Source organism: Meriones unguiculatus, chromosome 6, assembly GCF_030254825.1.
Source record: "Meriones unguiculatus strain TT.TT164.6M chromosome 6, Bangor_MerUng_6.1, whole genome shotgun sequence".
In the NCBI taxonomy this organism is placed as follows: Eukaryota; Metazoa; Chordata; class Mammalia; order Rodentia; family Muridae; genus Meriones; species Meriones unguiculatus.
Window position 1 is genome coordinate 32,945,155 of NC_083354.1, and position 24,174 is coordinate 32,969,328.

General features: G+C 48.0%; 1 protein-coding gene across 1 annotated transcript in view; it reads right to left on the minus strand.

Annotated features, from left to right (window-relative positions):
* The window catches only part of Wdr48 (WD repeat domain 48), a 32,987-nt gene that overhangs the window by 4,981 nt on the left and 3,832 nt on the right, over positions 1-24,174 (minus strand). The window contains exons 2-16 of the mRNA XM_021656524.2: positions 20,051-20,191; positions 18,130-18,208; positions 17,043-17,125; positions 16,813-16,942; positions 15,135-15,223; positions 14,551-14,652; positions 11,202-11,426; positions 9,642-9,716; positions 8,253-8,355; positions 7,083-7,180; positions 4,875-4,982; positions 4,512-4,608; positions 3,153-3,248; positions 1,974-2,079; positions 1,176-1,263 (exon numbers count right to left, since the gene is read on the minus strand). Coding sequence (XP_021512199.1) covers positions 1,176-1,263; positions 1,974-2,079; positions 3,153-3,248; positions 4,512-4,608; positions 4,875-4,982; positions 7,083-7,180; positions 8,253-8,355; positions 9,642-9,716; positions 11,202-11,426; positions 14,551-14,652; positions 15,135-15,223; positions 16,813-16,942; positions 17,043-17,125; positions 18,130-18,208; positions 20,051-20,191 — 1,620 coding nt within the window. The remainder of the gene's footprint in view (positions 1-1,175; positions 1,264-1,973; positions 2,080-3,152; positions 3,249-4,511; positions 4,609-4,874; positions 4,983-7,082; positions 7,181-8,252; positions 8,356-9,641; positions 9,717-11,201; positions 11,427-14,550; positions 14,653-15,134; positions 15,224-16,812; positions 16,943-17,042; positions 17,126-18,129; positions 18,209-20,050; positions 20,192-24,174) is intronic.

Here is a 24,174-nt window from a genome sequence, read left to right on the forward strand (position 1 = left end):
AACAGATTAAAGGACCAGACAAGAAAATGATAAAGCAGGAAGAGCTTAAATAAAGGACCACCCACCCCCTATTCTAAATTGGGGTATACCTAACAAAACACGGAAAACTCAGAGCCATAAAAATAGAAATCAATTTGATTATACACAAATTAAGTTTTCACCTGGGAAAGAATTTTGACCAAAGTGAAAGTTTAATGAGGCACGGAGCAGTCAGGTTAACACGAAATGGAGTCACCTGCACCAATGACTCAGTTAGTGGAACGGCAGCTCACAGGAAAGACACAGATATCCAGTATGAAAAGGCTCTTAACCTCACCATGAATAAAGAAAAATTCCACACTGAAATCGGCAGACACTATCTGCCTATCATACAGCAAAGGCGAAGCGTCCATGTTATGGCTATGGGAATCAGGTATTCATATACTGTTGGCTCAGACGTAAATTGCCTTCGTGAATGGCAATTTGGCATTATCTATCAAAATTTAAGATGTGCATACCCTTTGATCCAGCAATTCCACTTCTAGGAATTTATCCTAAAAAGTACACAAAGATATATGTACAAGGACGTTCACTGCAGCACTGTTTGCAACAGAAAACATTGGAAACAACCCGAGCCGATTACTAAGGGGCTGATCAAACAAAGGATGCTATGTTTACACAAGTGAATAGGGCGCAGTCGTTAAAAGGGATAGTCCATAAGTACAGGCATGAACACATGTCCAAGACATATTTTTAAGCAAAAAAAAAAAAAGTTGCAGAACACTGTAAGAGATTTTGTGCAAGACCAAATGAACTATAAACTTACGTATGCACACAAATAATACATGCTCGTGTGTGTGAGGAGAGTGGCAGAGGCTGCGTCAACCTCCTAGCAGGTGCTCCCTCTGTGAGGAGGGCGGGGTGCAAGGGTGAGAAGGATGGATGGAAGAGGTGGGCACTTCAGACACTGATTATCTTATAGAATAAACCTATGTTATTATTATGACTGAAACCTGACAAAGATAAAGATACGTAAATAATCATCAGAAGCATCTGCAACTCTGGAACTCAGGAGGGCGGAGGTGATTCCACTTGGCAGGCGACTTTTGTGACAGTTTAAGACGTGCCGTCTAAAGGAGGTCTTAGCGCCACTGTGTGGGAGGAGTATGAAGGCAAAGGGGACGGAGGACACTTACATCCACAGTGATGTCAATTACCCATTGCGGCACTGTCTCATTGAGAAGCATCGCCTCAGTCTCGCCCCCGGAATCCCGGCAGAGCAGCCTAGACACAATCCAGCAAGTAGTCAGAGCCACGCAAGGGGACATCACAGGAGCCCTCCTAGCGCTCACTGAGGAAGGCAGGGTGACAGGGCAGCAGGGTGTCCTGCGTGTCACAGAAAGCACTCAGCAGAGGGCACAGACTTCGTCTGCTGTGAGGGCTACAGTTTGGTTACTCGGCTCAGGAGCCATCACAAAAGAAGTCTGCACTCCAGGGCACTGGAAGCCTCACCCTCACTCTGACAACTACGGACACTGAGGATGCTCATCTTGCTGCACCACAGCAGTGTGGGGAGCTGGGGAGCCACATCAGCCTTCCCTTTCCATGAGGGCTTCCCACCACCCCAGGTTGAGCCAGTGCAGATCACAACTGTTTGCAGGACCAGCCTCACCCCTCTTGCCTGACCCAGTCTCCCGAGGGCAGGGGCTGCCTGTTACCTGATCTCTGCAGATGGCAATTAGCCACACTGGCAAAGTGAAAGAAAGCACCCCCAGTGACTCGGCCTGGAGGCAGGCATCTAAGGGGGCATATGCGCTGAACTTCGCCTTGGCCCTCTCTCTTAACACTAACTGCACCAGGTGTTCACTATCTCAAGGAGATAACTCTTAGAAGTTAGTGACAACTGTTCATGTCTGTCTGGGCAGCACTGCCTAGGGTTGGTCTGTCAAGCAAGACTTTTCTCAGGCAGGGCCTCCGGTCTTTCTCATCCATACCTGAAGAGCGTGCGACCTCCAGCTTCACCAAAGATCACAGGGGTGTGGGGGGGCACTTGGAAATACCCATTTCCCTTCTGGACTCGGCTCTCCTGTTCCCCGCTCACTAGGAGAGACAGGCAGGCTGTTAGCGCCGAGACCACAGCTGTGAACGCTCATCACTATGTAAACATGCCAACATTTAAAAAGAAAACCCCTGGGGCTGAAGTGACGGCTCACTAACACTGGTGGCTGTTTTAGAGGACCCAAATGTGGGTACCAGCCCCTATACAGTGGCTCCCAACAATCAGTACCGCCAGTTCTAGAGGATCTAACGCCCCTTCTGGCCTCCAGGGGCGCTAGGCACGTAAGTGTTGTCCATGCACACGCAGGGAAACACTGAGACACATCAAAAAGAAAAATCTCAAAAAAACCCACTTAAACTGAAGCTCTGTTCCGCAGTCAGAGCTAGGAGGAAGGTAGAGGCGCTGGAGGGCTGGCTGCTCTCTGAGGGCCGAGTTCAGCCCTAGCATGCTCATGCTGCTTCTTACTCCAGCCCCATGGGAGCTGATGCACACACAAACATTTTTTCTTAAATATTGAAAAAGTAATAAAGGTATAAAACAAGCAAAGGTTAAATTTCTCAAAATAAGAACGTGGTATTTTATACATAAAGACCAGAGAATCTCCCCACTGTGAAACACAGCCCCTGTCAGAGAGCTTTAATACAAGAGATGAATGTAGCTGACCCCGTGCCTGACCTGTAAGCACAGCCCCTGCCAGTCCCCAGCTCTCTGAGACCAAGCATAATGGCACCATCCGCCACCCTAGTACTTGGGAGATAGAGGTAACCAGTCCAGCCAGCCTGGACTGTAAGATTTGTCTCAAAAAAGAGGGAGGGAGGGAAGAAAAGAGAGAGAGAGAGAGAGAGAGAGAGAGAGAGAGAGAGAGAGCATTTATAAACGGGTGTCTTAAATGCCCCGTGCAGAGGTAGCTAGTTATGCTCCTGTTCTAAACGTCAACCACGGGCTTCTCTTTCCTGTGAGAGCCACACCTCACAGTGGTCTCACCTGCCCGCTGTCTCAGTTCACTGTTACCCTCACTCAGATCAGAAGGGAAACAGTCTGACTGGGCGCAGCACAGAAGTATCAGGTAGCTCTGGCCCTGTCACTCCCACTTTTCCAAACATAACACACTGACCATGGTTTACTTCGTTCTCTTCCTCGTCCATGGGTGTCACATGTGTCCTTGGCCAGTACTCCAGGAGAGCCTGTAGCAGAAGCCCTCCTAAGTTCACTGTGGGGACCGACAGAAACAGGAGGTGGTTAGCGCTAACCTAAGGCAGGAAGCTGTCAGCGTTCTGAGGTGCACCCGTTTTCTTGAGAAGCAAAACTGCAGGGCAAAGGCAGGCTAAGAACAGGGACGCTGTGGCCACCTGAAGGCAGAGGCAGGCTCTCAGGAGGGCACTGCGTGTGAGTGCCTTATGCACACAGTATACACACAGGACTGCTGGTTTTTGATTTGGCACTGTTCAAACTGATACGAAATTCTTTTTTCTTTCCTTTGTTGAGTTCAGCCTGGCCTTTGACTCCTTGCTTTCTTCCTTCAAATACAGGGATGACAGGGAGGTGCTACCATGCTAGAGTACGCATGCTGTGGTGGTTTGGGTAAGATGGCCCCAGGCTCCTGTGTGAATGCTTAGCCTGTAGGGAGTGGCCCTATTAGGAGGTGTGGCCTTGTTGGAGGACGTGTCTAGTCACTGTGGGCTCTGAGGTCTCCTTGCTGCCTACAGATCAAGACACAGAACGCTTGGCTCCTCCAGCACCGCATCTACCTGCACGCTGCTCTGCTTCCCGCCACAATAACGGACTAAACCTCTGCAACTGTCAGCCAGACTCAGTTAAATGCTCTCTGCTGTAACAGTTGCTGTGGCCACAGTGTGTCTTCACAGTAATGGAACCCTAACTAAGACACATTCTTAAGCTCCCAACCCAAGACCTGAGACAGGCAGGTCTCAGCACCTGAACTCAGAACCGGAAAGGATGAGGCAGAGAAAATGCTACATTACTTTTCAGCTGTCACTCTTTTCTTTCCTTTTTGTTTAGACAAGGTAGCGAAGGCTGCCCTGGAACTCCTGGCAATTCTTCTGCCTCAGCCTCCTTTAAGTGCTGGTATTATAGGCATGAGCCACTATGCCTGGCTTAGCTATTCTTTTAAAACAAAACGTGATGTCATTTACAGAGATGTTCCCTTAAAGCCAGCAACCTTTCCTCTGTACACCTGTTGATCTCCACACACCAAATTCTCAAAATGTTGAGTGAAGACACAGTAAGAGTCATGATGTGCTGGGCGGCGGCTCATGCCTTTAATCACAGCACTCAGAGGCAGAGGCATGTGGATCTTTGAGTTCAAGGCCAGCCTGGTCTACAGAGTAAGTTCCAGGACAGCATAGCTACACAGTAAAACCCTGCTTTGAAAACAAACAAGACAGTGTCATGATGTGAGGGGCACTTACAAAGATGACCAGCCACCTTCCTCAACAGAAGACACTTAACTCACATTTTGGGTCAGACCCATCGGGACTGCTGAAGCCAGCATCTTTTGCAGAAACCCAGGCAGCGAAGCAGTCACTTTCATCCAGAGTAATCGTCAGCATCTGTTGGAGGCAATAGTGTCAACGGCTCTCCCTCCCCTTTCCAGTGCCCAGACCTGCTCACTAGACTAAGACACCAAGCCACGCCTCACGGGATTCAGCGCGGCTACAGCTCACTCCACTCAGGCACCCAAGGCTTAAATGACAGCTTATCAGGACAGAAAAAAGCAACTGCACACACCCCAAAACAGCAACTCTGGAAGAATAATTAGGGTATGCTGGGGATCTTCAATTACCCAAAATCACATAAATATTGATGGCTAACTCACCCCTGTTTTGAGGTCCACTGAGAACCAATTTGGAACATACACCATTTTAAATCTTTTTTTAATTTCATCTTCAAAGTCCACTTTGCCCAAATCTTCAACTTTGCACGCCTGCACAAGAAAGTACAACGGTTAGGATGAAGTAACAGACGATGATATTATTCACTCTTTCAAATTTCACACTTGCTCAAATAACTCTAAAGTACCCTTCAAAAAGAAAGGAACCAATTTCTTTTATCCTAAGGCCTTTAAATAACTACCTGTTAGTAAAATTTTAATAAGCTGGAGAGACGGCTCAGTGCTTAAGAGCACTTGTTGCTCTTGCAGAGAAAATGTGTTCAGTTGCCAGCACCAACCTGGCTCACAGCTATCCAGTTACTCCAGGTACAGGGAATCTGGTGCCCTCTTCTAATCTCCCTGGCACCAGGCACACATATGGTGCACAGACTTACATGCACCATGCACATTAAAAAAAATGCTCATGCACATTTAAAAAAAAATCCTAATCTTTCTTTAAATTAAGTATAATCTTTTCTAGGGGCTGTAATTTAATTTTGCTAAAACTAAGCTGGCCCCACCTTCACCTAGAAGCACCACCGAGTAAAATTCAAAGGAAAGTCACCAAGCAACATGTTGGAATGCTTGCTTAAGTTTCTTTCAGACAACAGCTGGTCCAGGGAGTAACGGGGAGCTTTTCCGATTGTCTTAAGACCTCTATGGCTGGAGGGATGGAGGAGAGACCTCTGAGCAGCTCTCATTCTAAAATGTGCTTCCCCAAGTGTGCCCTGAGCATCCTCGATGCTAGAGTGCCTTCTAGCCACAGCTCTCTTCAGTGCTGAACCACAACAGAGACCTGACTGCTCAGCTCAGCTCAGCTTCAGCACCACAGTCATCTCCTCCCAGGCAGACATGGACTCTCCACCATGTCCCAGGGAGAGCCAAGCAAAAGGAAACTTCCCAGAAGCCCAAGATATTACTGCACTGCACACATATTCCTTGATGCTAGCCGGCACGCCCCCAGACCATTCTCCCTTGCTGTCTGGAAACCCCGCTCTGCTTCACTCAGACGCTGTTATCTGAGCTACAGCAACATCCACAAGAAGAACACAGATGATACGCGGTCCCTCAGGTCTGTCACCACAATGTCACTGTCTCCAGTCACAACTGGACCATTACTACTATCTGGAAGTGCATGAGTACATTTGAGTACATAAGCAAGCCTAGACTGAAACCCCTTTGTCCTTCCCTCAGACAGACACACACACACACACACACACACACACACACACACACACACGCCTTCTGGTTATGTTCTAGTCTTCCCTTGAAAACATATGTATCATTGACAGGCCCTGCCCTCACTGGAGTCTTCTCATGAGTAGTGAAACAGGCTCAAATTCTTCCACCCTAACCACACCTGAACACAAAAAACACAAGAGTAAAACCAGCCTTCCCTTGGTTCTTGCTCCTAACCCTTTCCCTCTCTCCTTGCTCCACCCCTGTAGTGCAGTGACTTCAAGATGATGCTCCTTTCTTCACATTACACTGAACCCACTGGCTGCTGTCTAACAGGCTCGCCGCAGAGACTAACCCTCACGGGCAAGCATCTTACATGAACTCAGATTAGTTCTGAAACCCTCATTTGTCCGCTGGTACTCGCTCCTGGTTTTCTTACCCATCTTTATCACACACTGTGGCTTCCTTCCAGGATCCCTGACAAGAATGATGGCCCAGGTTATTCTCTTTTTGTCATATTTCTTAGAAATCCCGACAATTCCCAAGACATCACCTGTAATCCCACGCTGAGGGCTGCTTCAGCCTACCCAGTGGACTGCGCAGGCACTTGCCCACTAAGACAAGCTTACACCCACCATTTTCTCCTGACAGCTTCCCTGAATCCTCCCAGTTACCATGAGACCCTTTTGTGAAAGAAAGGACAGGACAGAACAGCTCTCTCTACACTCAGTGAGTCCCCAGCCTAAAAAGCCATCAGCATAAAGGACGAGAACTCTGATGGACCCTTTTAAAGAAAAGCTGCGTCTGATAGAATTTACACAGGGACCAGGGAAATGGTTTAGGTACTCACAAAGGTGAACTAGCACGCCACCTAACATCCAGAAGCACCCACCCCCAAATAAAGCATTGACCGGGTACAGAGAAGGAAACTCGGGAACTCGTGGTCCAACAACCTCTGATCCCAAAGACACTTACCTTCAACACATCCCAATACGCCACATTGTTATTTGTATCTTTGGTTAATATATGTCTCTTGTCATTAAGGATGTGGCACTGAATGATACTAGCGCCCCCTACAGGAGAAAAAAACAATTGGCAAAAGACAAGAAGCAGGACAACATAGCAAGTGGCGCGAATGTACGGTGCAGATGCCCCAGTGCGCTTGGGGTCAGGTGACACTCCGGACTCAGCTCTCCGGTCCACCTTCACATGGGTTCTGGGGGAGAAGCCAAGCCGTCAGGCCTGAGCAGCAAGTACTGAGTTGGCTCGCCAGCCTGGCATTACTTTTGTTTCTCAGCTCCCTCCTTCAGAGCTCCTCAATCACGCTGTCTTGTAGAGATGGCTACAGAAGAATGTGCCAGGAAGGATTCTGACCTGAAGTGCTAACATCAACCACAGTCTTTTTCTTTCTGCAAAGCACAGCAGCCAAAACGCAGAATTTGAAGTTCACCCCGGACTTCTCTGGCTTGTGCCAAAAGACAGGGTTAAAGATATTTTACCTCGGCTATTGTGTTGTAGGGTAAAAAATGAACTTGAGAATAGCACCACAACACACATAACAAAGGCAGCTCTCTTGTACTCTGAGAGCAAACATGTCCTGTCTGCAGCAATGCAGCCGGAAGACACCGTGTCAGACACAGGGCCCCACAGCCCTCCCTCACACAGACCCAGCACCCAGCACTCGTCAGGTCTGGAAAGCAGGAGAGGGAGAACGGATCTCATCCACACATGCACACGTACTGAAGCACCACATAACCCTGATGTGATCACTAACAGCCACTGGCCATTTCTTGTGGCTGCTGGGCCCCACGCCCTCGTGCACATGGGCAGCACTGACGCAGTCCATTAGGTTATTAAAACATCACACATGGAGTAGGAGGGGCATGCTGAGGACATGTCAAGGGAAGGGAGCGAGGACCTGGGAGTGGATATGACGGTGATAGGCGGAGCACACGTACGAAACTGTCGAAAAACAAAAATATTCTTCAAGACCCCCTCTACTTCTTACCATGACTTCCTTGTGCTTTTTAAAGCAAGCCCACCTGTTCCTAGCTGTCTGTGAGCAGAAGCATTGTATTTACAGAAAGGCCATCACTTTTCCCTTGTCACTCCATTGAAAGTGTGTGCATGCTGTGGCCCTCTTACCTTTGATAACTTGGTCAGGCTGTGTGCAGAGGGGCGCGATGGGATTTGTACAGTCATTGTCATAATCACCAGATGCTCGAAAATTATGAATTCCCTTCAGTGTCTAAAGGAACAAAATTAACAATTTCATCGTTTTATGTTCTCCAGGCTTGTCAATCTCCATCAAGTGTTGAGAACAAACAATACAGTTACAGAACAAGCTCATGCTGAGGCATCACAGCTACGTTAAGAACACACCCAGTCACAGGGTCAGTAAAAAATCCCTAACAAATATGAAGAACAGACTGTTGACCTTTCTGAAAAAGAAAAAAAGGGGAGAACCCAACAACCCCCCTAAACAAACAACCCCTCCAAACACAAACACAAAAACCCCACAAGGCCCCTGTGGTAGTTTGAATGAGGTCCCAATAGGCTCATGTATTTGAATGCTTGGTTCCCAGTCAGTGGAAGATTAGGAGGTTTGGCCTTGTTGGAGTAGAAGTGTCACTGAAGGTGGCTTGAGGTTTCAAAAGCCCACAGCAGGCCCACTCTCCCTCTCTGCCTGCAACTGTTGGACCAGAGGTGAGGCCTCAGCTACTGCCACATTGCCACGTCTGCCTGTCACCATGCTCCCAACTACGATCATCAGACTAACCTCCTGAAACTGTAAGCAAGTCCCCAATTAAATGCTTTCTGTTGTAACCTGTCTTCACCTTTATCACAACACTAGCACAGTAACTAAGACTGCCGCAAAGCAGGGCACTTTCTAGCTGAGACCATCACTGTCGGGCGCAGGGGCATGCATACAAGCTCTGCACACCAACCTTCCCCTAGCGTTCGGAGTCAGCGAGGCAAGACAGCTCAGCTCCAGAAGGAGCTGGTGCTATGAGGCCCCGACTTCCTGATCTACCACCATCCCTGCTTTCCAGGCCAGGGAGAAAGGAAGCCCAAAACCAACTTCCTGCTCCTTTACCTTTAGAGAAATGGGTATATGGACTATCTACTTTGTTCTTTTTGTGTGCTCAACTGAAGCGCTGTCTTGCTACTCAGCCCAGGCTGGCTTTGACCATGTGGCACTCCCACCTATCTGTCTCCCAAGAGCTGGATTACGGCTGTACCCACCACACAGGGCCGGACTGCCTACTCTCGGGTGCAGCTTTACAAGGCCAGAGGCTGTGTGACACTGACTGGCCTAAGTAGGCAGCACTCTGTTTTAAGCTCATCAAGCACACGGTCTAGCTGGGAAGAGAGAAGCTTCATTCACCTGTGAATGTCACATATTCTCACTTGTAGGATCAGACCTGTGTTCACAGGGCCGTGTGCATCAGGCTACACTGCGCCTCTGCTCTGGGAACTGGCAAATCTGGGACAGCAAGCTATACAGTTATATAAGCACGGCCACACACTTACCCACTTATTTACAGTGGACTTTGTTGTGGCAACCCAGATCGCAGGAGGAGGATCTGCTGATCTGTCGAGTTCCATCTGAAAACCAAACACAACAGTCTTGTCAGGCTGATGATACTGAGCTGTTAGCTATCAACCCAGTGATACCTCAGGGAGTATCAGCCCTTTGTCAACTGTACGCTGCCTGGCACCAGGCTTGTAGCAATGAGCTGCAGATGGACAGGGAAAGGGGTCTCCAGCGAAGGAGCTCAGTCTTGCAAACGGGGAGAGGATGCACGGCAGGGAGGTGTCCTTGCTCACCTGTGCATGCGTACAGCTATGCAGTTATAGTTTTACGGTCTCACTAAGTTAGCCAAGCTGGCTTTGAATTCATGATTCTCCTGCGTCAGCCGGATTATAGACAGGCACCACTGTGGCTAGGCTCAAGGGTATTTTTGAGACAGGGTTTCTCTTTGTAGACCTTGGTTGTCCCAGCACTCTCTCTGTAGACCAGGCTGGCCTGGAACTCACAGAGATCCTCCTGCCTCTGCCTCCTGAGTGCTGGGATTAAAGGGGTGCACTGCCACACTCGGCTGTCCAGGCTCAAGGTTTTAAGTGAAGTTTACTGTTGGGACTTAAGTGGACACAGTCAAAAGAATAAGGACTTTCTGAAGCAAAAGCAACACTGTGCTTCTGCTATTCCACTTTTTATACTGTGTGTGCATGTATACTTTTCTGGGACAGGTTCTTGCTGTGCCCCCAAAGCTAGTCTCTGGCGGCCACTACGCTTGGCTTATATTCTTCCTTTTTTTGAAAATGCTTATAGAAAGGAAAATCCGAATACCAAAACGAATGTGAAGTTAGCCCTCACCCAGGGACAGGCTCATGAGCATCACCTCACAACAAGCCCCTGGTCCTTTCAAATGCTATACATGTAAGATGTGAATTTATACTCAAATGGAACCACTCTTCTTCCAACATCAGGAGACTTGAACTGGAGTGGCTGGAGGCGTTTCTTGACTCTTAGCTACCGGCGATTCTCAGGGATTCTCTTCAGTGTATGGGTGCCTGTGCCACCTTCTTCAGTCTGCTGCCCACAGCCAAGAGCCCCCAGCAGCTCCCAGGGCAGTCTCTTCTGTGCTAGCTTCCTCTGCTTCCCACCTACCCTGTGGCTCCTGCTCTCCCCCGCTGTGGAGCTGCTTATGGCTGCTTGGAGGCAGCTGTCCGTAGTTGGAAGCAACCAGCTCTTCCCCTTCAGCAGATACTCCGCTTCTCACTGCTGACGCTGAGGCCTGAACACCCAGACCTCTTTGCCCAGACACCCTTAACAGCTCACATTCTTCCTCCTAAGGACAGGGCAGGCGAGCAGGCACACTCTCCAGCACGCTGACACAGCATCACTAGGATTTAGCCGCAGGAAGGCCATCCGTGCCCCAGCAGCGCCTCAGGTATCAGAACCTGGGCCCACACTGAGACTCTCGCTACCCTGTGGAGCTTTCCCTGACCGAGCTGGGGCTTGTTCAGCGCAGCTTCCGCTGCTCATGCCTAAGGCGCACGGCTGGGAAGCCCAGAGACTCAACACACCTTGAGAACTGGTGCTTTTTCTTCACAAATGAGCACCCGAATGTCAGGGTTTCTCAGGTCTGTGCAGTAGATCTTCCTGTCCCTTCCTCCAGAATACACGTGTGTGAAGGCGTCGTTGACCTGGAGGGCCCAGACACCTTCATCGTGGACTCGGTACGTCGCTATACACCGCTGCTGGCCAAGGGACCACAGGCGAATGGTTCCGTCAGAACTCCCAGAGAGGCACTGCGAACAACGGAAACAGGTGAGGGTGCTCCCAGGAGCAGGCCATCTGAGATGACCAAAGACAACGTGCCTGCTCCAGCGGGGACGCCGGAAAACTTGCCTTTGTCCTCTCTCCCCAGCTGCCTGCTGCTTCTGTAAAACCCTACGGTGACTTGTGTTTGGACCTTCAATAACTAAGGCAGTCAGCCTGAAAGCGGCTGCTGGTGGGCATCGCAGCACAGGCATCTTCCCTGGGAATTTAGTAAGAGTGTACACTCTTGGGTCCCATCCAGACCCAAGGAGGCAGGACTCCAGCAGGGTCACCAACAGATACCCAGGCAGGCTTCTGGGACGACTCCCATGTTCTAAATCTGGTGGCACTGCTCCAGGCCAGTGTCTCACCCTCTTCCTCAGGCCTTTGGTTCTGACAGGAATCAGAAACGAGGTCTATGCCAGGTATCCACTGACTCCCTGTGATCTGGAACACTTCTAGTAGTTCTGACCATTTCTCAAGGTTCAGGAGAAACAATGCAAGGAAGTTGGTGGCACACCAATTAGGGCTGAGTACACTGAGTCAAACAGAAATAGGACGAATGAGTCCCTACCAGGCATGCTCAGTATTCCTGATCAGTTGCTGGGACAACTTGCAGGAAGAATAAAAACTTCATCTCCTTGGGAAAAAGAATGATCCCAAGGAGAGCAATTGTTGCTGCTGGAGTATGAAACTCAGCAATAGCTTTAAAGAGAAGTAGCTGTGGGCATGAACCTGGATGGTTCTGTTAATGATTTACTGCTCTGCCTCTCAATTTTAAGGAGCCTGTGAAACTGTAGACAGGTTTAATTAAATGAATACAGATTAGACAACTTCCTCACAAACTGCCAGCAGTATCAGGAATTTAACCACCTCCCTGATAGTTCATAAGGGAATGACTGATCCAATTTGGGTGTGGGAGCACTGGGACATGGGGCAGGCCCAAGGAGGGTTCCCTATGCAGAGAGGCTACTCTGAGGTGGCAGTACTCTCAGGAAAGCTCCAATCCTTCAGCTCCGAGGACACAGAACAAGGTCTGGCAAAGATGGTGGTCTGGAAGTCCACACAGCTAAAGACTGCAACAGTTAAGGACCAGATGCAGATTGCACAGATGGAAGCAGAGGAGAAAGCACAGATGTATAAATGAAAACAGAACACAGAACAATCTTGACAGAAGCCAGAGGTCTATGGCTATGAGGAAGCCACAGTGAGAACAATGCTTTCAGAGAGTCCCTGCCATGGGGTGCAGCATGAGGCAGTGTTCAACAGTGTCCTGTTCTGTAAGCATCCCTCCCTACCCATGGGTCCCCTTTAGTACCTGACATCCTCTAAGAGCTAGCAGGACCAACAAAACATTTCTCACCCTCTATCCTCACCTCTTCTTCCACTGGTTAAAATGTGAGTTGTCCAAAAAGAGATTATTTCAGAGACAAACCCAATGCGCCACACTGTTCTGCTAAACCAGACTCAGACAGACAGATCAGGCATTACTGTTCTCTCAATGATGGCCGTATGGGGTGCCTGTGTGTAGGGACCAGACTACTGTTGGAGAAGTTGCCTGATGCTGTGATCCCAGGCCTAACTTAGGTTTGGAACTTGAAGTATCAGAAAACCCTGTGGGTGATAGACAACTATGCATTTTTAAGATCCAACAGGTAGCTTTCAGACCTGAGCCCTACCCATAGCAAATGCAGCTGACCTTAAGGATCTCCATTTGACAGTCACATCACCTGGCTCAGAAGCACACTACAACCTACAGACCGCAGGGACAGAAAGAGCATTAGGCCTTTGAAGCACACTGCTAGAGACTTCAGCAACAACAGAACTGCCTGTGGGGGTCTGAACAGGTATGGTGCCCTTAGAGTGGCAAGTGTAGCCTTGTTAAAAGAAGTGTGTCACCGTGGCGGTGGGCTCTGAGGTTTCCTATGCTCAAGCTACACCCAGTAGGGCACACAGTCTCCTTCTGCTGTCCAGGAGTGCAGACGTAGACGTCTCACCTCTTTCTCCAGCGCTGTCTGCCTGCACACTGCCATCCTTCTCATCATGGTGATGGGCTAAACTCTGAAACTCCACGTCAGCCTCAGTTAAACGCTCTCCTTTCTAAGAGTTGCCATGGTTGCGGTGCCTCTTCACAGCAACGGAAGCCCTAACTAAGACCCTGCCCAAGTCATGCGCTCACGAGAATCTCTAACTAACATGATGCCAAGGGGTAAGAGCACAGCTTCCTTCTGCTCCAGTCAGCTCTGCTGGCCAAACTGTGCACATACCCGCATCAGGACAACACCAGGAGCCTTTCTTGGCCTGCCTTCATTAAAAGCAACAAAGCCCTTTTAAAATGTGGAGTACTATGAGTGCAATTTAGTATTTTTTTAGTTTTTGAGATAGGTTCTCACCCTTGAATCTTTTTCTTTCTTTTTTTTAAATAATTTTTATTTTTAATATTAATCACAGGTTATTTACTTTGTATCCCAGCCACAGACCCTCGATTCTTATATTCTCTATCTATCACAGGCTGGTCTTGTTTTTGTTTGTTTTTTTTTGAAACAAGGTTTCTCTGTATAGCCCTGGCTGTCCTGGAACTTGATCTATAGACCAGGCTGCCCTCGAACTTACAGTGATCCGCCTGCCTCTGCCTCCCTGACTGCTGGATTAAAGGTGTGTGCAACCACCCCGGGCCAGGTGGGTCTTAACTTCATTGTAGTCTTCCTGCCTCAGTCTCCTAGGTAACTGGATTATAGGTGCGAGCATCTTACACTGGAATGGCAACTGTTTTTTTATTTTTTATTTTTCAAATATTTATTTTCTTTTCAGGTGTATGCATTTCTGTGTGGATATATGCCATGTGTGTGCAGTGCCGGGAGGCTGGAAGAGGGAAATGGACGCCCCTGGAATTGGAGTTACAGAGGCTCTGAACTGTGGGATCTGTGTGCTGGGAATGGCACTCCAGTCCTCTGTAAGAACAAGTGCTCTTAACTGCTCAGCCTAAACCTAGTGTCCTAAAGACTGAATGAGGATGTAAAGCACACATGTAGCTATGGTGCAGATCGACCCCCCCAGCCATGCATACAGTGGGAGACTCCTGCCAAGCCACCCGTGTCTGCAGACAGCCCCTACCTGCGTGCCGTCCCTGTTCAGCAGCAGCGCCTTCACGTTGTCCGTGTGCCCTTTCAGCTTCATAAGCTTCGCGCAGGTTCTTGGATCCCACACTCTTAGAACCTGCCGGTTTTTACAGAGTATTATATAAACCAGCTATGGACACAACCAGCCTTTGAAAGCACCCGACTTTTAAACACCAACTATTAAATTCTGGAATGGAAACACGGCTGCAGCCAGTGTGTACTGCCCATGGCTGCTAAACTTAAGGGTACCTTTCGAATGCCCCAGATCACAGCCCCATCACTATGTGCACAACAGTTACACAGCTATCCTTACACACACAACTTGCATTTCTTTTATCATCCACTAGACAAAATTACTGTTGTTTATTAATCTTATTTTTTGGTTTCTTTTGAGACAGGAATTTGGCTATGTTGTCTGGTTTTCAACTCCTGGGCTCAACTGATACCCCTGCCTCAACCTCCCGAATGTGGGGACTACAGCGTGCTGCCTCCCGGAACTCTGTGCATGTACTTAAGAACTGGACAGACGCAATGACTCCATTTTCTTAGTTTCAGAGACACTGGCGAGGCCTCCCTTACCTTTTCAGTGGACCCTGATACAATGATTGTTCCCAGTTGGTTCATGGCCAGGCTATAAATGGAATCTTTGTTCCCACTTAAAGAAGAAGCTGTTGAGGATAAACAGAGTTCAATGTTAACAAAATTATCAGGTGTTCAGCAACTTGTCAGCAAAAATCATAAGCTTACACATTTGACTTAGAAAATCTAATCTTTACTAATAGTTTAGAGAGAATTTCAAATAATAGTATCATCAAAATTTGTGTTTTTCTGGATTTGAGTATGTGCAAGTGCTCAATAAGTATCTGTTAAATTGAACTGCGCTACCATTTAAAACTGACCCACAAAAAGCACTGTATTTCCAAAGGTGGGCCTGGATAGTTCAAGTCACTATTATTCAAAGAAAGACAGAATGAAAACACCATTTCTTAAACAAACAACCCAAACCCCAAACAAAAATCCAAGGCAACACTTTTGGCCAGAATCATGTCCACGCCCTTTGATTTGGAAGCCAACGTGAAACTCTTTCCTTCCCAGGTGACTGCTTCACAAACACACACCGTAGTGGCCTGTGAGTGGGAGTTAGCACATGTAAGGGGTTAGAAACGCCTGCTTCTACATACTCAACAGTGGTAACTATCATCAGCATGGCTTCTGCACTCATAAACCTGGTGACAGGCCCCTCACCACTCTCAGCAAGTCCAGCTTTGGCAGAATCTGTGTCCACTGAGCCAAGTCCCTGACCCTCTGTATCTCAAGGGCAGACCTCAGGGCCTACCTGCTGGATCCCTGAAAAACGAAATAGAACAACCAACCAAAAAAACTCCAAGGGAACAAGGGGTTTAGACTAGACATACTTCTGGGCAAAACAACACTGAAGAGGTTGTAAACACCAGTCTCTCCACCTGCCCCGTGGAACCGACGACACCAGCCACGCTGTGGGAGCCCCTGGAGTCTTAACAGACTGGAGTCATACAGCATAGAGATCTCGGTGTCCAAGCCCATGTCCTGAAGTCCTTCTCTGGTCTAGACTAGGCCAGACTCTGCTCCTACAAGAGTCCTCAGACTTTCAGCCTGGAGGCTCCCGTGGGCCAGGCTAGTGCAGTGCTTACAAGTTTATCAAGCAGCTACGCTTCCTCTAGAACCACCCTGGCCTCCCTAGGCTTCTCCAGATCACTGGATTCTTTCAGGTTACTCTGAACAGCCCTTCTCAAGTGGTACTGGAAACACTGTCTTCCTCCCTGGGTATTTCCCATCTTGGCCATTAATGCAAACGCTCCTAACAACACGAGCCTGCATTGCCAGATGTCATCTTCTTCTCGAACATGGGCTGTCTGGGGTGCAGGGACACACTATGTACGCTATAGGAGACACAAGGACACACTGTGGTATGCTGTGGGAGATACAAGGACACACGGAGTACGCTGTGGGAGATACAGACTCTTCTACTGTGGGGACTCCACTTTAGCCACCAAGCTAAGACATGCACATGGGAAAGCAAGGTTCTATCTGGAGAAGCTGCTAGGTCTACAGCAGGGATAAGCTAGCTCCAAGTTCAGTCATACTCCTGGGGGCTAGAAGCTGTATGTACTCTCAAAATATGAACCACTTTCTCAATCAAACATATCAAAAATGTTGTATAAACCATTCTTTATGTCAATTTAGATTGCTTTCAAAAAATTGTTTTCAAACACCTTACTTGTGACAGTGTTATTTGAGGCAGTCAATGCTGTTAGAGTATTCACATCCCAAAGGAATATTTGTCTGTCCAACCCAGCCGATGCTACCAGCTCTTTATCCTTCGCATATGCTAAGGCCTTTACATAATCCTATAACAGAACAGACACACTATGATCTACGCTGTAAGAACACGAGCATACAAAGAACTGAGTTCCCAATACGACAGGAAGACTGGACCGTGGACATTACCTTATGTGTCCTGAGTGTGGACATGCAGAAGCCTTTATGTGCATTCCAGACTTTCACCGTTGTGTCGGAGGAAGCAGATATCACTAGGAGAGACAAGGAGTCAACTGGACCCTTACAAGAATGACTTGGAACCATAAGGCTATCTTACAGCAAAGCAATGCTGCTTCAAACTACTGATCACACATGTGGCTTAAAAGCTCTTCCCAGAACTTTCTCAACAATGCCTCAAAGAGATATGGGAATGTACACAACACTTTTGGTTTTAATTAGAGAGGGCAAATTGTTCTAATCTCCCTGGTGAAAAGTCCCTAATTTAACTGGGAATTACTCAGACTGCAAAACCAAGAAATGGAGCGTACCAAAGAAAGAAAACAGCCATACAAAGACTAAACACACACACACACACACACACACACACACACACACACACGCACAGTACAGGGAGCTATTTATCTACAATTCAAATGTGTGTAAAGCTAACTGCAGTGATCATGTCAAATGGCTGAAAGGCAGGCAGGCGGGCACAAGGAGGCACCTGGTAACGCTGTCTTCTATTTCACGATGGCTGCAATGTGTGCACTTTTCTGCATGTGTGCCGTGCTGTAGTGAAAGTCTCACAGCTGGGAGCGCCTTTAATCCCAGCAGACAGGGACACAGGTAGGAGGATCTCCCTCACAAAGTGAGTCCAGGACAGCCAGGACTACACAGAGAAACCCTGCCTCAAAATACCAAAAGAAAAAAAAAAAAAGAAAAAAAAAAAGTCCCACAGGGGCTGGGGCATGGCTCACCGAGTTAGGGCCCCACAGAAAAACCTGGATGTGGAAGCACAAACCTGCAGCCCTACTCTAGCTCCAGTGCTGGACAGCTGAGGGTGGGTGGGGTGAGGTGGAAAGAGCGCAGGAGTTAGCCAATCTGTCAAATTGGTGGACTCTAGGTCAGCGGGAGACTGTCCACACACCATGGTACCCAGGACAGAAGATGACATTATCTCCATATGCACCCAAACGTGCACACACAGGACTTAACTAAAAAAATGAAACATATATCAAGTAGAACTGAAGAATGTCAGAACCTGAGAAGAACTTACGTGTTTTCCCATTGCAACAGAGCACGACATCGTTCACCCAGTCTGTGTGGTGCTCCATAGATGCTATGTATGGATCTTGCTGAAATGGAAAACCATGGAGTTTACAATACAGCAACACCCACCACGAAGGACAGCCATGCTCCCTTTCTTCAGTTAATAGGACACACTATCATACTTAAATCGACAGGGGCACTTTCCCAAACAGGCCATGCGTCTAGAGAACTGATGCAAAAAAAGTCTGTTTTAGGACAGTTACCATAATGAAAGCCTAGGTTTCCAAGGCTAAGTCTGACACCTTCCGGTGGTAAAGGTACCAAGCCCGGGACTACACATGGTGCGGGGCACAGAGGACAGATGGGACCCAGGAACCTGAGCTGGGGAGATCTGACTTGCAGTGCCTGTGCTAGCCCGGGACTACACATGGTGCGGGCACAGAGGACAGACGGGACCCAGGAAACCTGAGCTGGGGAGAGCTGACTTGCGGTGCCGGTGCCCAAGAGCAGCGGGGGCCGAACATGTGCTTTTAGCTTCCTGGCGTTGTTTGTAACCCTTCAGTGAGTCTCTTCACTCCTGTCCTTCAGGGGAAGTCAAGGGCTGAGACACACCACCTCCAGGGGCACCCCAACTGTCACCGACTGGCTCAACACCCAGAGCCCTGTACAGTGTCAGGTTGTGTCCTACACTCAAACAGGCAGTTTATACACGTCACAGACGAGCTCTTTGCATGTCTAAGAACTGCAGCCACACAATCTCATTCTGAAGACCAGGAAAAGATACCTGAGGGCAGGACAGCCAGACAGCTAGATTCTAGATAAGCTCTTTTGCACTTGGTCTTTATTTGTTCAAAATACTGCAAACTCCCCAAAAGTTAATATTCTAAATCAAACGTGAGTTCCTATGGTGTCTAAAAGGCAAATGCAGACACACTTTTCTCACGTTCACACTCTGACACTGCCTTTACCTGCTCAAGAACTCAGCACCTGCTGGGCTGAGCCCGCTGGAGAAACCTCATCTGGCAAGCTGTGCCATTGCTCTTTCTGAGTGAACACCAGTTTGTTGAGCTGGCTAATAAGATACAGACTCAAATATATGGGTGCTGGCACTGCAGTCTGAAGCCAGGCTGAGCCCCAATTTATAGCCACACTAGTCATTTGGCCATCAGAGTTCTCATGTGCTAACAGCCATCTTGAAAGGAATTGGAACCCAGACCTTGGTGAGCATGAGGGCCAAGGCAAATAGTTAAGAGCTCAGTAAATGGCCCCAACTGTTTCTACACCATCCACAGTGCAGCACTCAAGCAAACCTAAGAGCTTCCTGCCATTTGACTGCAGATCACCCTCCTATGCGTGTAAGCGGACCTCCCCGCTTACGAAAGAGCCTTTCAAGCTGTGGGGTAGCTCAGGGGGGAAGGATGCTTGTCCAGCATGCACAAGGCCTAGGACTTGATGCTCAGCACTGCAAAGGAAACAACAAAGCCTCTGGAAGCCCTGGGGAGTGGAAGAAGGGAGCAGCCTTCAGTTTCACGAATACCACACCTTTGCATGTTGTGGGGATTTTATTCACTTTCGTAAAAGAAATTTACAAATATTTGTAAAAGTAATACACGAGACATTTTGTTATTCTATTTTTAGCATGGTTATCAGGAGACATTTCAGGTTTATAATTAAGCCAAAATCCTGTGCGAAGTGCTCATTTCCCACCATCCAGATATTTTTCCCCTCTGTGGCAGGGGAACTCTTACAGCAAACTAACTTATGGCACCCTGAGTTAAGTAAAAGTACTTCTGAAACTTTGCTGCAGGCCCTTCCTCACAGGCCTACAGAACTTGGTGCTGCCTTTATAGAATGTATTAAGAAGCCCACTACACAGATATTAAAGCTGGAACCGAATAAAGAAATTCTGACAAAGCTCGGTGCCTCACCTTGTGCTGATTGACGCTCCATATTCTTATGATGGAGTCTCGACCAGCTGTGAAGAGCCTGTTGAGTGCTGGGTCCAGCTGCAGGGCGTTGACTCCATTCCGATTGTACTTCTCCACTTCATCTCGAATAACATAGGACACCTGACGGACAGCAGCAAAAGCCAAGCCACGGTGAGTGCAGCCAACTAGTGGCCAGTCCCAGTACTCCATGGGGATTAAAGGGCTGCAAGAAGAATGGCAGCTGACAGCCCAGCTCAAGCCCTTGCACCACTGGAAAGGTCTACCCTTACATTGAAGTAGGTGAAGAAGTTTAGATAGGAGGACTGAGGATTGCTGGGCACATGAAGGCCCAGCTCTGTCTCAAGCAGGACAGAAAAAAAAACACCAAAGATGGATTCCTTTAGTTCCCTAGCACCTACTGTCACCCACCTTCAGCCTCATTTGTGTTCTCCCCTGGACACCTTACACTACCCCGCCTATCCCCTAAGCCTTTAGGACCTTCTTGTGATGTTTCTGGAATGTGTCTTCTGACCCTCAGTGGCTTTGCAGTGCATCTAGAAAGCACTTTCACTCTAGAAAGCTTTTAATTATGGGTATACTTATGCATTTTTGCGTGTGAGTGCACTGCCTATTGAGGCCAGAAGAGGGTGCCAGAAGCTGTAGTTGCAGGTGGTTGTGAAATGCCCGACATGGGTGCTGAGAACCAAGTGGAGTCTACTGCAGGAGTAGTGTGTGCTTAACTGCTGAGCGACCTCCTGCATTGGGGTGGGGGTGGGGGGTCCTGGGGAGAGCATAGAAATCTTCTGGGTGACATTCTGTTACAGGATATTTGATCCAATTGTGAACCCCTGAGACTGTGAACTGTAAAAACCCGTTTCTTGTTTGGTGTAGCTCAGCCCTAGCACACAATTTAAGAGCTTTCTGCACACAGGATTAAATAAAGTTAACTCTCTGTCAAGAGCCGGAGCAAGAAACCAGCCTACAGGGATTAAGCAGAAAGGAGGAACACTGGGTTGAAGGGTAGTTAAGACAGTGTGGAGAAGAAGGGGCTTTGGCTTTTTCTTTTTGGAACAGAGTAGGAAGATCAGCCGGGTCTTTTCTCTGCCTCTCTGAGCTAGTAGGTTCTCTCTCTCTAAAAGATTTATTTATACAGCATTCTGCCTTGCCAGAAGGGAGCACCAGATCTCAGTACAGATGGTTATGAGCCACCATGTGGTTGCTGAGAATTGAACTCACGACCTTTGGAAGAACAGCCATCTCTCCAGCCCTGTGAGTAGGTTTTGATCCTTACATCTGGCTCCTGTGTCTTCTTCAGTAAAATGGAAGGACTGGGATTTTACTGTTTTAAAAATAGCAGGAGCTTAACTGGAAGTACCAGCAGGCCTAGAGAAACATGGCCTGAAGCATCTGATCAAACAGTTACTTCATTGTTAAGTTCACTGGGACAGTTGGAAGTCAGAGTTGAGAACTCATATCTGACTGTTCTCAACTGTCCACCAAATGGCGTAGGCACAACAGAAGCTTTGTAAGGCAACAGGAAGCCAGGCCTTTAGTAAGAAACACATATTTTACAAGTGCCAATTACAGGGATTTGGAAAGAACATGAACAGGGTAGCCCCCCCACAGCAAGTACTGATTCAATTCTCCAGCAGTTATGTGAGAGAGAGCCTCCCTCATCTGCCTCAGCATCTAGAACCTAAACGTCCTCAGGGTCCTTGGTAGTTACTGCAGAGACCATCAGAGAGAAACCACTTTCTGCATAATTTAAAATCACTTTTCTGGTTTGCATATGAATGGCTTTTCTTAACCCATTTTTATCTCCCCACCCTCCTCACTATCCTCCCCATCTCTTAGTGCAAGTAAACGAGATAGGGTTTCCATCCCAACTGTTACAAATGACCACAAACGCAATGGCTTCAAATGTGCCCCTTTTTCCTTTCTGAAGGCTGAAGTCCAGGCCGGGCTTAAGCGTACCCTCTGCAAAGGGCCTCACGGGCTCAAACGGCCAGTCAGCAGGTCTGTACTCTTTAGTGGAGACTCTAGGAAAGAGCATCCTTCTAAACGCGTGGTGTTGATGTGCCTGTGGTCCTACGGTCCGTGTCTCACTAACTGCCCGCCAGCCCATCTTTGCTCCTAAAGGCTGCCCGAATTCCTTCTCATACCTTCCCCATGGTTCTCACCTGCAATGGAGCCCCCGAACTCCAGCTGGAGAAAGGCCTCTGCTTTTAAGGGCTGACCAGATAATCCCCCATCTTAAGACCTGTAACCTGGCCACACCCCCAAGGCTCCTTACTGTACAGTGTGACAGATGCACTAAGCCCCGGGGTAAGGTGCAGCCTAGAAATTTTCATATAAAAATGGCTATGTGCATCTTATAGAATAAAAACAAAATTCACTTAAGAGAGGGCCAGGCAAAGCAGTGCATGCCTCTAACCCCAGCTCTTGGGAGACAGAGGCAAGAGAATCCCTGAGTTCTAGGCCAACCTGGTGTGCACAGTGGGTTCCCAGACAGACACAGCATGTAGATAGTGTGTTTCACAACACAAAAGAAACAAACAACAACCCAAACAGGAGGAGGAAGAGAGCACTGACATGGGGGACACCAACAGGGGCGCAGGGGCTGCTGTGTAGCCCGCTGTTGCTCTGCTTAGAACCCACCCTTCCTGATCCTCGCCGTACCCAGTTTACTGCAGCACCTGAAGGGCCTCCCCTGTCTGGCCTGCAGCCACTTCTCTGACTGCACCTGCTGCTCCCCTTCTCCTAACCTCAGGCCTCTTTACTGCTCCACAAACTCAGGACACTGAGACTGTACAGTCTCACTGGAATGTTCTCAATCTAGGCTTAGTGGCTGTCACACTTCCCCTCCCCCAAAGCTTTAAGTCACCCTCTCAAGTGAGTCCTTCTCTGACCAGCAAAAAAATTCACTCTGCTTATCATGGTGGCACAGGCCCTCAACCCTAGCATGCAGTCAGCGGCTATGAGTTTCAGGCCAGGCCAGGCTACATAGCAAGATTCGGCCATCTCAAGCAGCCCCCTCTACAGCTGACTATGTTCAGTTTTTAATCTTCAGCATCTACTCGCTGTTTGAATTATACAATCACATAGCACATACCTGCTGTACACACACTTCAGTTAATACTTCTACACTTGCTTTATTCAATCATCCATTCATTTGATTCAACTTATCCTCTCACATCTTTCAAAACAAGCAGCACATCAATGACACTTCTTTGGAAACATTTAGGCATGTGTGTCACTGTCTTTAAATCTTTACCATTACAATTGCTCCTTCTGTCCGATCCCGTAAGTTATGACTTTCTGTTTGCAACTGCATTTCAGCTGATTTTTAAAAAGTATTTTAAGGCTGGAGAAATGGCTCAGTGGGTGAGTAGCTTTGCTTGCTATCCAGGCTGAGGAGACTTCTGGAACCCAGTGCTCAGAGAGTATGATGGAAGGTGGAGATGGGGTCAGGGGGCAGCCAGAAGCTCACGGGCAGCTACACAGCACACGCACTGCTGAAGGACCGTCTCAAACCAGGAAAGTAGATATGGACACCAGAGGTTATTCTATTCTCATGTGTGCTGTGGGACACCCAGTCTATCTTTGTATACATGGACAGACACACACACGTACCTCTTTAGGACATACTCTGGTTTGCCTTCTTCTAAACCAGGTGTTAGCAACAGGTGCCTGAAGGACAAATCCAGCCTAAACCATGTGAACTAGTCTTGCACAGCCATCCCTGTTCACTGACAGATTCTCCATGGCTGATGGCTGGCTTTGAGCTGTAAGGGCAGATCAAATGCTGTGGGATACAGCGGAATGGTTACAACACAGCAAAGCCCCAAGAACTGAAAACACTTTCTGCTTGTGCTCACACAACAGCTACACCTGTTGATGACTGTATGGTCCTTCTCCACTGGTTGCTTTACAAGATTATAATCCAAGGCCTGTCCGTACCTTGGCTTTGGAATTCAGGGTTACTGTCTTCTTCATCCAAGACATTAATAGCCAAAAGGCAAAAATATATTCACTTTCCCACTTTTCCAAAATAGAACATTTTATTTTTTATAATCTAAAAGCATAGACATAAAATATATGTAACCAAAATATAGGTGACCAAA